The sequence below is a fragment of the Chroicocephalus ridibundus genome, chromosome 3 (genome assembly GCF_963924245.1).
Source record: "Chroicocephalus ridibundus chromosome 3, bChrRid1.1, whole genome shotgun sequence".
Classification (NCBI taxonomy): Eukaryota; Metazoa; Chordata; class Aves; order Charadriiformes; family Laridae; genus Chroicocephalus; species Chroicocephalus ridibundus.
The window spans coordinates 51237812-51252492 of NC_086286.1; the positions used below are offsets into that span (position 1 = coordinate 51237812).

Consider the following 14681-nt stretch of genomic DNA (forward strand, 5'->3'; position numbering starts at 1 on the left):
TGTAGCACAGGATTTAGCTGCTGCCTTCACAGGCTAACACAGATGGGTTTTGGCATACATATAAATCCTCCCCGCTTCCCAGAAAACACTACAACTTTAAATACTATCAGATATTAAATTAATATTGTCACTTCTGACTTCTCTCCAATTTCCCCTCCAAAGGGAAGATCCAAAAAGTGGAGGCTGCAAGACAAAGAACGTCTTACCTGTGGACATGAACAATGATTTCAAGTCATCCCCCAAAACCATTAGAGAATATTATTAAAGCCATGGCACATATAGTGATACCATCTTCAGTAGTTTACTAGTCATCTTCAAATTTTAAATGAAAGTCAATATAAACAGAACCTCCATAAATCTAATTGTAAACTCCCAGCATTACTACCAGGGTCTGTCCATTTAAATCAGAATAAAAGCCCTTTAACCATAACATATAACTTAGTCTATATAGTCCTCTATCAATCCTTCAATGAACAGTATTTAAAGGAATTAAAAGCCAACAGCACAGAAAAAGCTTAACAGTTAAGAACAATACACTGACTAAAAGCAGAAGATACAAAGAAAGGAAGGCAACAGTACAAAAAAAAAAATCCAGAAAACACAAAGTGAATGGAGAGTGGAAGAAGCTGGGTTATCAATGAAGAACGACAACAGAGTTTCACATGATTTTGACATAGGGAAAGTATAATGTGTCCTCCTACTAGTAAGCTGCTCCTGAGGGTGTCGTGATGGTATTAGGACATAAAGACATCAGGCAGAGACAGTCCATAGAGTAGTACTATAAATACCAAAGTTAAGTGTTGATACTATAGTAATACCCAGTTATTGAACATATTTAGAATCACTGTCATAATAGTAGTACATCATCCATCACAAAAGTAGTATTAAACATAAAAGCACTCAATCTTTTAAACATTTTTCAGGTACAGGGATAAGCCTTTTATTAAATCCCAATATTTGGGTCTATACAGACATACATCTAATATCACTGAACACTAAAAAAAGGTAATGCTAATACTGTATCTTCAGCAATTTAAATTGTGTGCAATTTTTAATACTTAACAATGCTGATCGGAAATTATATGGCTGCATCTTCAATATCACCAAATGCAGACATGTAATATGCTACTGAATACATTTGGCTCCTTACCTCCAATTCTCTGCATCGTTATTCTGTCTCTCCACAACGTACACATCAAAAACTAGAGTAGCTCCTCCATTTATTTATTTATGAATCCAAAAGTAAAACATTTCCTTCTCATACCCACATCCCAGTTTCGTAAAACTGGCACCCAAAGGATACAAGATTCAGTTTGGAGGCGAGGACCCTTATTCAACATGCAAAAATACCAGTCAGCGACATAGAAGACAGGGCTAGTTATCTAGGGCTTTTGTTCGTAATTTCTTATGGCACTTTCTCCTAAGATCTTGATACACAGATTAGAGAATAGGCTTTACAGTCCAGTGATTTTACCCCTATACTAAATATACTCCCCCCACCGCCTCATACTTTTTCTTTTTTAAAATCTTAAAAAGAAAAAAAAAAGCAAAGAACACTTTAAAACATTCTTACACATTTCTGAAATATTGTGTAAAATACATGATAAAATATTATGTTTTTCAAGTGTTTATTTAAGATAACTTCTGGATCTCATTCCCGAGTTCAGCAACTGTGAATAATCAATCAATAAACAAGTTCCTGCTAATAAACTTTTACCTCACATCACTGTATATCCTCGGTATAGATGCATGTCATGTAAAATGTGCTTTCACATGAGAAATATATTTTAGCATCACAATGCTTCTGCTGAGACAAATTAAGACTGTTTTGTTTCTCAGGACCATCCAATGTAACAAAAAAAACCCCAAACCTTCTACAGTAAAAGGTATCCTAAACTTGAAGGGAATTACTAGAAATTCTAAAAAGGATGAAAAGCCTTTTTGCTCTAGGGGAGAGATGCAGGAGGGAAGCAAGGTTGCATTATACTACAACGTAAAACTCTTGTATTTCCTGTTTTTCAAGAGCTGGAAGTTCGCCTAAATGTTGTTTGGAATGCATACCTCAACTCAATGCAGCAGGATACAGATTCTACCAAACCTATGGCAAAGTCCCTGCTCCCCAAACCACGACAGTCCAAGGCGGCTGTTCTTAGCCTCTAAGGACGAAACTGTAAAGATTTATGATGGCCCAGAAATATGATACACACGATCCAAGTCATACAACTCAAGGTCCAGGATTTGGGGGTAAGGGATGAAGCAATAATCTATCTGGGGGTTTTATATGGCACAACAACAATTTTCTTTTAATTCAGAAATTTGAAAGGTCAAAGTTCTCTGGAAGGTGGGCATTAATAAACAATACAGAAGAAGCAGCAAGAGGCCTAAGGAAAATGTATGACTTCTATACAAACCTCTTCATTTTATACACATGCATGAGTAAACACGTGGCATGGAAGAAAGATGGCTTGTATTCTGTCTATGGCACCCATGACTGAATAACATTAACAGGGCTAAATAGGTACAGAAAACATCTAGTCTGGGTTGTTTTTTTTTTTAAGCTTAGAAAATGGAATTGGAACGTGTCTCCCAGATGTGCCTCCAAGACATAAACTGAAGAAGCAAGCAAGAACTATGATTCAAGAGACCAAGTTAGCCACTACTGCATATATTAAACTTAATTATCTACCTGACAAAGCTTTTCCCAGTGACATCATACGAGGGTTCAAATAAACTTGGTACAATCTGCATTTGAAGTAAGTTTCACAAGCTAATTTCCCCCATGATAGAAGTACACATACAAAGAAACATATACATCTATGTATACTGCCTATTGCAGACTGAAAACTTGTATTTCAAGAAGTAACCCTCAATGGGAAAGCAGACCCTATCACCAAAGACCAGGCAGGAAATTGATTTAGAAAAAAAGATTTTTTCAAAAACACTAAAGTGTGTAAATGTAGCATAAAAACTGCTATAAACCACACAATGTAGAGTAAAAAGATGCACAGTATATTACTATTCACCTATAGTCACTAGTGAAATTGTATATGTAAAACGTGTGAGAACTGTGGCTTTCTATCACTTTCCATGCTAAGGATGCAATACAAATAGATTTCATGACTGGGTTTATACAGTTACATTCATACTTCAAATAGCAGTGTTAAAAAAAACTGTGCAGTGAACAGAAGTGAACAGTCACTGTAAGCACATCAACTCAGTGATTCATAATACAAATGTACATTTTTGATCAACAGAAAAAGACAAGACAGGCCTCCCTTCATGGATTTACATTTTAAATTCATTTGCCACTAAAATGTGAACCCTAAACCACTTTGGAGATGACAGTTTCAATTGATTTTGCTAATCCAGTGCTTGAAACAATGCTGGGAAATAGTATCGACTTAAAAACAGACTAAACCAAATGATGAAGATAAGATCATAGAAAACAAGCAAGCCCCAAAGTTGAACAGAAACATCCACACAAGGGACTGCACCTATCGACTTAAAAATTAAGTTATATTAAAGCAACAGATTTCCTGCACAACTTCTGGAGTGCTAAGAATTTAGAGAGTAAGAAGTTTAAGAGATTGGCTGGGCAGATTTGAAATATCATGTCGAATTCAGGACATAATTCTGCTACTAAATTTCAGACAAGATGTGCTCTTCCAGCAGAAGGAGCCAACAGTAAACGTTCTGTTTACAGGAAGATTCAGTGAGGAATGTGGCAGACAACAAAGCTCCTTCAGACTAACGTGTATGTGTTACTACACACCATACTGCAGTTCTGTTCTCAGAAAGAAGGCTGGGTAGGGAAACTGTGCTGGCCAAGGCTTTCAAGCTTCTCCACCCTCCTGTAATTCTTCTTTGTGCCTTCTTTATGCCAGGAACATACCTGCATGTTCCCAGCATCTCCCATTGCTGTAAACTCTACAGCTCCGTGTTGCTTTTTCATGATTAGGCAGGGAGAAAAGGTTTTGCCTTTTTTTTTTTTTAATCCTTTATCGTTTTTATTTCGGGCTTGCAGGATAAGTCTCAGAGGCTCACATGCTAAAAAAAAAAAAGGCTTTTTGTCATTTCTCTCAGTCTTTAAATATTATGATTGAACAACTGGAGTCAATAACATCCCTGAACTCATCAGCAGCGATATTCACAGATAACATAGGCAGTATCAGCTACTCAAAGTGCTGCTTTGTCTCACTTCAGTCTACCCAGTCAATTTCTTTTACTGTCAGATTCATCTCTGTTTATTGGTTCATTTACATGACTTCGAAGACAGAGACAATTACTGACTGCCACATTTACAGCCACAAGCTACTGAAGTGCATCCTCTACCGTACTGTGCAGAATCTGATCTTCAGTCTGTAAAACAGTCATACAACCAGCAACGTCAGCAGCTGTGGAGAAGTGCAAACTTACTGAATCTGTGCAATTGCACAAGGCATGAAACTGAAGTCTGCCAGGTTCTTCTGCAAGAATATAAACAGCAAATGTTTTGACAGAAGGACACTTCTACAGGAGTTACTTCTATAATAAATACAAGTATCCTGAAATGCATTGTTCCAAAGAGACAGACTGGACTCTAGACTAGTAAGAGCTCTTTTTCGCACTCTGAGATAAAGATCTAAGAAATTGTAATATTTGTTTTCCAGAGAAATGCAACTAAATTTCAACCTTTCTACTCAGGTGTTTCTGCAGAGCTTGTCTATGCTTATTAGTTCAGCACACTCTATGGAACTTCTCTGCTTGCTGGAATAATGATGTTAATGAAATGGAAGTCTGAATTCATCAAAGAGTTGAGCACTGCAGGCATAAGTTTGGACAGAGTTCTTTAAACCCCAGTATTGTACTCCACAGCCATGAAAGGGTGAGCAACATCAACAGACATATAGTACTTTTACAGCAGTCTAGAAAATAAAATGAGGAGCAGATGCTAGAAAACTAAGAAAAGGAAAAAGTATTTTGGTAGACATTTCACAATGAAGGAGAAAGTGGCTTTGTATTCTTGTCTATTTGGCCAAATCAGGACATACCTGCATATTACTCTGAACTCTAAAGAGAATCAAAGATCCATAATAATTTGCAGATTTGGTTATCAATGTCAAATGCTACAGATAAAACTGAACAATGTGCATAAATCTCTTTGACGTACACTGTTAATGTTAGAAACAACACAAACCAGGCCAGCACAAATACCGAAGAGATGAAAGTGAGGTCACTTTACCAGTGAAACACTATTTCACATAAAAATCATCATGGATTTCATCCACTGTATCAATGCAGTCAAACATTGAAAGACAAAATTAAGTCCATGCCATTTACCCAATTCACTTTTTAACAATGAACTCTGCAAGTAGATTGATCAAGGAACGTTTTTGTGTTTTGTTTTTTTTTTTCCTACCACAACACTATGAAATTTAGTTGTTAACCTTAGCTGGAAGGTTAAACTCTTCAGATAATAGCATGTTCACGATCTGTTTGATGTTTGTTCACAGATAGAATAATTAAATGGCAGCTGACAAGACATTAACTACTTCACAGAAGTAGTCCCTTGGAAAAAAAAGGAAGATAAGCAAGATGAGCCTTTCATTTATCAAAAAGAAACAAAAGATTTACAGCTAGCAATGTTTTTAGTGACTAATGAGAGAACAGTATTAAATATAGCGTTACCTTCGTAAGCGTGATAATTGTAGTAGGCAAAGTGATTCCTTCTCCCTGGGGTTAGAAACACATGCAGAGGACCCAGGTGAAGGCAGCACCAGCAGAACAGATACCATGCAGAACATGCGGAAGAGGCAGGAAAAGAAAAGACAGGAAAGGGTGAAACTGTAGCCAGACAACATTTATTCAGTTTGTAAGGATGAAGTGTATTAAATTCTTTCAACTTTAGAAACCGCATAGAATATAAAGACATCAGTACTACAAAGCTACTGAATGAAACAATCCTTATTGTTTAGAAAAGCGACAACAAGCTGTTAGAAGAAAAACATGAACAATAGGTCAGGCCCACAGGCAATGTGCAAAGGCTTAGTAAACTGCGTTGCCACCTGTGGCATTTCAGATTGTTTTTCCTCTCTCAGTTAATGGATGTCTTGCTCCACTGCCCAAGCACAACGCTTTAATACTAAAGCAAGGAGGCTCCACGAAGAGTTGGAGTTTAGAGCACAAGAAATCAAAAGTACTATCGAAAGAACCCAAAATATTAATATGCAAATCAAACTGCAGCATATAGAACACCATATAAAATACACTTAATATACTCTGTGTACTGCTAATTTCACCTGGCTTTTTTTTTTTTGAGCTGCAAATAACTAAATCACCAAAAATGAAAGTACAGATCTAAATCGTTAAATGTGAAAACAACAGAAATTAAGAGTAGAAGTTACACGTGTTTTATCAGTTGTTGTGCTACCAACAACAAAGCTCCCCTGGCTGTTCCTAGATCATAAAATTAATTTTAAATTACAATGCAGCCCGGAGAGTTGCAATGATGCCAAAATAAAACCCAGCCTTGCTAGTTATTTGAAGTTTCCATATAAGATGAAAAATGTTTAGCAAGTAAGTTCGATTTAAAAATTCATGTTCTTGTCCTTCTAAAAATGTAGTTTTCATGTATGGTGCTGCCAAATATATCTTACCAGGTATGCTACAGCACACTTCTGAATGTAAAACAAACCAAATTTAGGCAGTGCTTTTCTGGTCATTCCCCCAAATTACAAGGCAATGGCTTCAACTATTTGACAACTTACCAAGTTTTAAACCTCAAAATCCAAAAGAAATTAAAGATTGAAGGATTTTTTTCATTTTGAACCACTTAAAAATTCGTACTTGAAACCATGGTAAGAGAGACGAAGTCTTCATCAGTCATTTCTCCCCTGTTTTTTTTTTTTAACTCCAAACATTTGCTACTAAAATTTCGATATTGTAGCAATATGCAGCTCTATCCCTAGATATCCCCAGTTAAGAATCCGACATCAGAAGAACAACTGATGTGGCATTCACTTACACTGCCAACAGAGTTTCTTGTGCTTCCAATGAAAGTCTTATTTTTGGAAAATCTAAATGATTATGTAATAATGTAATTCAGATTATTAGATAACCAGAATTCTTACCTGGGCTTAGTTCTACCAGGTATGGTAGTTTCTCAGGAGGAAGGCAAGAGCCATAGCCAGACCCGTCAACTCTTTCCTTCCCCTTTAATGGCTTTCCATCAGTTATTTTCTTGGATTTCTTTGGGACATAATCAGGAGGCCGCCTTTTTAACTGAAAGACTAGTATTCCTAGAACACAATATTATACATTCTTTGAGTCTCACTATCCGTGAACAAGCATGCATCCAACATCTATTAATTTGTGAGCATTCCATAGGATTACTTTCAGCTTACTAAGTTCCTGATACTTCTTTACATAGTTATTTTTAAGTTAAAATTATTGAAAAGATTAATAGCATACTTTTCCATAGTGGATAATTTAGAAACTTCAGGATAGAATGTAAAATACTTCTACTGTTGAAAGATGCATTACTATAAACAGTGCTGAATGAAATAGTAAATAACTCTAAAAGCATCTGGTATTAAAAGTGCCTGAAAACCAAACACTTAAAATATATATTCCAATTTCTTACTTTACAGGGGGTCCACACCATGGCTTACAGCACCCAAAGGACAAAAATCTCTTAAAGCTTTTTAGACATACCTTTATCACTAGGCCACTCCCTGAATATCTGCAGTGGACACTCATCATCATCAAGAATAGTTTCTTTAGCACCTTTATCATCAGAGTGCTGAGCACCAGGAGGCAGCATGACCTAGAAAAGAACGATTATCAGTTTTCTGAGCTGTTAGTGTACAATTAGAACATATGATTCAGAGGTTTATCTTCTGATTTCTTTTTTGTTTGTTTGTTTATAACAAGAGATAAAGCAAAAGAATTCACTAACTTGACATGCATTTTGCTTTCCAAGACTTTTTCTAACTCTCTTCTCTTGCCTCTTGTTACAGTTAAATCACGCTTCCCAAAACACCAGATATATTTAAAAAGCAAAGGAAAGCAAGTTACACTTAAGGGAGACAAGACAATCCTCCAGTAAACAAAATTATTCCAATTTCTCAACAGTCAAGGGGAAGAAAAAAATAAAATCTGTGGAGGTGATAGTAAAAAATAAACATGATATTTCCTTTTATTATCTCACACACTGGAATCAGCCTTTCATTTTGCTAATGCCATTCCACTAACGCAACATGTAAGTATCTTTAGAAATGGCAAGACGAGCTGGCAAAGAGAATGTCATGAAGCCTCCTGTCCTTGTCTTACCCAACCTTTACCTGGTCTACCCGGAGACTAAGGGCACGACTGGAGCATTTCACACAACTGCTTCATGCTGTATAGCTTTAAGGAAGTACCAAAACCAAGTATACTTTGGGAACAGAAACACAGACTGCTTGTACCTTTTACCCAGCTGTATCCTTACAAGGTAGAGAGAAAGGGGGAAACCTTGATTCATGAGTTCTGAGTCTAGAGGAGACACAACCTGTCATTTCACGCACATTTGCATTACCGCTCCCCACAGCAATCAAGCATAAAAAGCAATGACAGGCAGTATTACAGGGCACGAGTACCCTCTAAGTTAAAGACAGATCTTTCAAAATGGAATTAAATTAAAAAGAGAAAATAAATATACATTTTGCTCCCTCTTTTGTGATCCTAACAATGTTATTTAAATTCACAGACAACTCTATTTTAAACAAACTACTCAAGATTATTCCCATCTCTGAACTATGACCCAGGTAACACCTTCTGAAGTAACGCAGCTGTTGGCTACTGCACCCTACCACGCTGCAGCCCTCAAGAGGCTTTCCACTCTTATTTGTCGCCTCCTCTCCATGCCTATTTCAGCATTAACTAAGTTCTCACAGATCCACCTCAAACGTCCTTTCATCTTCTTCCAAGCAGGAAAGAAGTACATTTAAGATCAGAAGTATGTAATCGAGTCATTGGTCTTTCCCTAAAACATTTTCTATGCAAAACCTGGCTAAACATAGGACTAATTAAATTATCTTTAATGAGATTTTCAAATAGACAAGATATTATAAAACAAGGAAAACATTAAAATGTATAAACCAAAGGGAAACAGAAACACATCTACACTCTAATCTTATCCTGCCAAACCACTCTTTCCTATTTCACATCTTGGCTTTTACAATCAATTATACCCATACCTAATTTTGATTAGCTAATTAAAGTAACACTGTGTTTCAAGCCTTATTCAACAAGCAACAATTTTTAAATTTGAAAGCCCTGGAGACAGAAGGTAACTAGTTACAAGAACTACATGCATACCAGGGGCTGACCAACACTGGATTGGGAAGCAAACCAAAGAAAACCCAAACGCAGTGAAGTTAGAGGACAGATGAGATATAAATACATAGGGGCTACTACTTGACCCTGTTATTACTTCTGCCTTGGAACTTGGATAAGCATCTGTACTTGTCATTGGGCTGAACAGCAGCAAAGGTAAACTAGACAAGTCAGAAAAGAGGGGTTAGAAATGCACTGAATGCCTTGTCCTCCCAGACAGTTGCTGCTCCTCCTCAGGAAGCGTGAGCCGATAACTCAGACATACCTCACTTAAAAAAAGTGTGTGACCTAATCTGCGTAAAGACAAAACACCACACCTGAGCTTATGCAGGCCAAGAGACTTTTAATTGTGATGAAGACGTTTTAGAAAACATCTCTGTTTTAGGCAAATGCTGCCTCAATGTCAGCCACAAAGCTGAAATTCTCACATTTTAGAATAACGGAAAAACATGGGAATAAGTTTGTGTTATGACTGGGGTTTGGTTCATGGGTTGACGTGGTTTGGGCCAGACTGGCTGCTTTCATTTTGAAAAGTAGAAGATGCAGTTAAATATCCTTTCATGAATTTGAATCCATACAGACTGCTGAGATCAGGCACAGACAGTTCCCTGATTTCTGCAACAGCAGAGGAAATGGAGAAGGGTAAAACCAGCTTAAGGTCACAAGTCTCACAAGCAGGTTGTCAGCTGGCAACCTACAAACTAAAACAAACTCATTACAGATAATGAGGAAGAATATACTCTGCTTCCTCACAATTGCAGTCATGAGCATATACGAATTATCATAAAGTCATTCCAATCTATATTTATTAATTTAAAATGCAGTGAAACATGCAGGAAATACAAGCTAAGAAATTGAAGTGAAGTCCATAGCAACTTAGGACTTAAATTCCAAGGCATGTGCTGGGATAAACAAGAAGATAATACTCAAATACTTACACCCCCGGGAGAGGGGCCACAGATAAAGCTGTCAGATCTATCCTTAACAAAAGTTTCACACACACAAAAAAAACCACGCTATAACAGCTCTTCAATAAGCTTTTCTGTCATGTTGATGTTTTTTAATTAGAAAACTCATATCTACTGTATGGTTTTAATATATCTGCTTATTCAAATTAATTAATCCTCGATTTTCCTTACAAGTTGGGAACACAGGCTCTACACATGCCACTGAAAAAAAACAACCAAAAACACTGGAACTTGCTAAAAAGTATTTTAAGCCTCATGTCTGTAATGTCTGCTTCTTTAAAAAACAAACAAACAAAAAAAAAAAAAAAAAAAAAACCCCAAAACCTAATCACCATGAACTACATGTTTTTGCTTGACATTATAAAAAGTTATTTATGCCTTATCCTCAAGTGAAAAATAACAGCATGCTAAAAAAAAAAAAGTCTAATCAAGATTCTACTTTTAAAGAGTTAACTGGTTTGCTGCATGCCTCAAGTCTTATGTCCTAAGTGAATATGCACAGGTAGCTGGGAAGACTGTCTAATTAATTTGACATCTTGAGAGAAATGCAGTGAACCCCATGTTATTTGGGGAAACTCAAACCAAGCAAACTGAAACAAACAAACCGTATATTGGAACAAACTTGTCTTTACTTGACTACATAGAAAAGCACTTTAAAAGTGGGCACAAAGGTACAGCCTGATGCACCACAAACCAGGGTATGAAAGCAAGCAGCTAACAGGAAACTGCCATTTACAATAAAAGTTGTCAATGCTAAGTGTTAAGAAAAATTCATACAACATTCATGTTTCAACAGAAACTTCAGAAGTGAGTGAACTTTATTACACATAGTTATGCAGCCTTATAAAGATCTTGTCATGTAACTTAAAATCCATCTAATAATAAAGTAAATGTCAACTGCTTAAGTCTTCTTTGAAGACACTTCACCTACCAGCCAAAGAGACAAAATATTTGAAAATCCTAACCAACAGAAAACTCAAGTTATATATTCCACTGTACACTGTTTTAAACCCAACAAAAAGTAAAGAATAGGAACATGTGCAAGATACATTTGTGTTCCACAGAACACTGTGGAAGAACAGGGGCAAAAGCCCCTCTAGAGGTACAGAATACCTATAAGACTTCAGTGTAAAGGTGTCATGGTCATTGGTACTCCTATTTGGCACTGTATTTGTAACTTTCCAAAAAAGCAAGCAGAGATGAAAGATGCACCAAGCTAAAGCTAGGATATTTTAATGTTTCAAGCAAGGAAAGCAACTTCATAAAATATTTCGCAAAAAACTACATTTTACAGTTAGGTTAAAAATACTCAACTTTTTTAATAAAGGAAGGATTATCATATTTAAAACCCAAGCACTGTATCAGCAGAGGCACTGAGAAAGGCCAAGTAGATTTTAGCCAACTACAATGACTTATGGTGAGCAAAACAGTAAGGTCTTCTAAAATTAAAGGTTTCAAAAAGATCTGCTATTAGCCAATGCTAATTAGCCAATTAGATCTGCTATTAGCCTACTCGCACATTTCAAATGTAAACATAAACATACAATTTATGTCAGTATAGAAACTTACTATATCAAGAATATGTGTTGCTCAGAAAAGGCAAAATATTTTCCAGAAGTGCTTTCCAGAAAACTAATTTAAATCAATTTGCTTCACAGCAAAGACTTCATTAATCTTTCCCAAGATCAAAGCAACATTCTTCAGACTATTTTCTACATTAAACATCTCCACACATGATCAGAGAACCGGGAAGGTGAGAGGGAACACCACCACCACCACAACCGTGACTTGCAATAGTTTTCCTGGTAAGTATGCAATCAATTCAATAAATTCCCTAAAATACAAATATTTCATAATAAATCACAATACCCTCTAACTCTGAACTAAACAAACTGATGCAAAACTATCTTCCAAATTCAGTCACAATGCCTCTGCTGTAGCCCGCAATTCTCTCAAACAAGCAGAAAAATGAGTATGTCAAGTCAGTAGCCTGTTTAGTAAGATCAATGACTGGGAATCATTAATTTAATTTATAGAACCCACATTATGAAGATAATTGTCATAATTAAAACTACATGTAGAAAATACTTCTCAGCTAAAACTGAGAATCAATTTTTAATATGCCGTGCCATTTAATAACTGCTATTATTTACATTATCCCCCTCCATAATAAAAACCTATGTAAAATTTTACTGAAGTTAAGTAAAATTAACTTTCACAGTTGTGACCCCAACTTCAGGTTACTGAAAACAAAGATAAAATGACCAGAACCACATTTAGAACTAAGACAAAACTGCTGAAACAATAAAAACTGAGATTATTTCACTGTTACAAAACTACAAAAGCACTACCACCATACAGTTTCCTTATTACTAATTAGAATAAAATTAGAGCAACATGTCAATTCCCAGATAATTATACCACTAGAGGCTGTAAGCACAGCAAAAGTAGACACTAAGTTTACTCAAAGATATCCTAAAAAACAAATCAGAAAGCAATTTTAAGACCAAAGCTCTATCTACAGCTTTTAGAGCAGCTAGAAAGTACAGGGAATAGCAAATAATGTAAACTTTCTTACTGTTTTCCGGTGGCACTTTAAGCACCAGAGAAAGGGCAGGGGAAGAGAGCACAATATGATGAGACACAAACATTTTTCCCTTTCTTTCATTGTTTTAAGGAGCAATAAATCTAAGTTTATAGACAAATAATAGCCAGAAATGCAATAAAAGGATTATATGTTCTCAAATCTCACTATTCTCTTTGGAAAGCTGATACCAACGCACACTTGTAACTTTTATTCTGTACTGCCCATGGGACTTTTTGATAAAGCCATACCTCTAAGAAACAGCAATTCTACATAATTCATTTAGAACTCCTAAAATAATTACATTCTGAAAGCAAGCGTAAGTTTCACTTAAATGTCTAAACTTTTCTGATGTGTAATAGGGTAACCTACCACTGAAAGGCATATTTCGGTATCCACAGCATTAACTATTAGTTTGTACATCTGAGAACCATAAGCCCACTTAGTGGTATAAAACCACAGTGCCAAATATGGGAATACATTACTTCCATCATTAATGTTTATCTACGTAGCAAGTAGTAACTTAGTAAGATTGGAAGATTTAGGTCTTAAAAACAAAAAATCTGACAAACAACTTCAGAATTCCCAAGGCTGTTAGTTGTTAAAACGTCAAGTCACAGAACTATCAGAGTCTTTCCATTTAGTTTTAAAGTTACTATGAGGAACAAAATAAAGTACGAAGCATGAGAAGATTGTGACTTAGTAACTTCACTTACACGAGCAATACAATAATCCTTGGGATTTTCCTTCTCCAGGCCATATTTTTCCAGTGCTTCAATAACTGCAAAGTCTGCAGTATCCGTAGTGGACAGCAGGATTGTCTTGTACGGTATATTTGGTTTTAAACTGTCTGCATAAATTCTCAGTGTCCCACCTTGGAAACAAAATTTAATTAACAACGCTACCAGAGAATAAAAAGACAGCCATTCAGCCATTCATTGTATTTCTAACAGAATGTAAGAACGAACTCCTTCAGAAATCATTTAGTCAATCCACTAATACAAGAAAAGTTACATAACATCCCTGAAATAAATTTGTCTCCGCCACTGGCAGAAACCTCCAGTGATGCTTTCCTAATTTCTCTAAGCAAGTATTTTCCTCAGTATGTCACCATTCTTAATATTAACTGGAGTTAAAATGAAACGGTGACAACGACTGGATGAAAAACTGACCACTTCCAACTTGGCGGCAAGTTTGCGTCCCTCTCTTTAAAAAGCCGATTTAGGATTTCCCTCAGGTGATGTTTTCTACACCTCTGAACTACTCCTTCACTACTCTTCCGTGGACGGAACACATCATTTAAGGTTTTATTAGTACTAACATTGCTTCATTTGTTCATTTAACACTGATGTTTATACAACCACTATGATCTTTATCCCCACCCCCAAGAATCTGAAATACTTGATTGCTGATATTCACAAGATCTACCAGAACCCTTTGTGCAGACCTGAACAATCACTCCTTGCCATCTTGTATTTGTGCTACTGATTGCACTTTTACATTCAGGTCATTCAGCTTGTTCTTAGTAAAATGAATGACATGTATTTCAGAAGACTTCCTCAGTTTCTCAGCTTAATAAGTCTAATTCTGTCCTTCCTTCTTCCCCAGTTTAGGACCATTAGCAAGATCAATGAGCGTTTTCTCTCCCATCAATTTGCGCATCACTGAAAGCTTTGACTCTCACTTGTCACAGAACGCGCTCCTGTGGAATCTGACCTCTACAAATCCTTCATTCAGTTACATCATAGATAAATTAGCCATGAAGAACAGAAAAT

General features: G+C 36.2%; 1 protein-coding gene across 23 annotated transcripts in view; it reads right to left on the reverse strand.

Moving 5' to 3' along the window:
- Positions 1 to 14681, reverse strand: part of AFDN (afadin, adherens junction formation factor) — a 129542-nt gene that overhangs the window by 71885 nt on the left and 42976 nt on the right. For 17 of the 23 annotated variants that reach the window (XM_063329146.1, XM_063329138.1, XM_063329143.1 and 14 more), the window contains exons 6-9: positions 13623 to 13780; positions 7693 to 7804; positions 7110 to 7277; positions 5668 to 5712 (exon numbers count right to left, since the gene is read on the reverse strand). In XM_063329146.1, the coding sequence (XP_063185216.1) occupies positions 5668 to 5712; positions 7110 to 7277; positions 7693 to 7804; positions 13623 to 13780 (483 nt within the window). The remainder of the gene's footprint in view (positions 1 to 5667; positions 5713 to 7109; positions 7278 to 7692; positions 7805 to 13622; positions 13781 to 14681) is intronic. The other 6 variants (XM_063329154.1, XM_063329139.1, XM_063329140.1 and 3 more) reach the window with 1 other exon arrangement.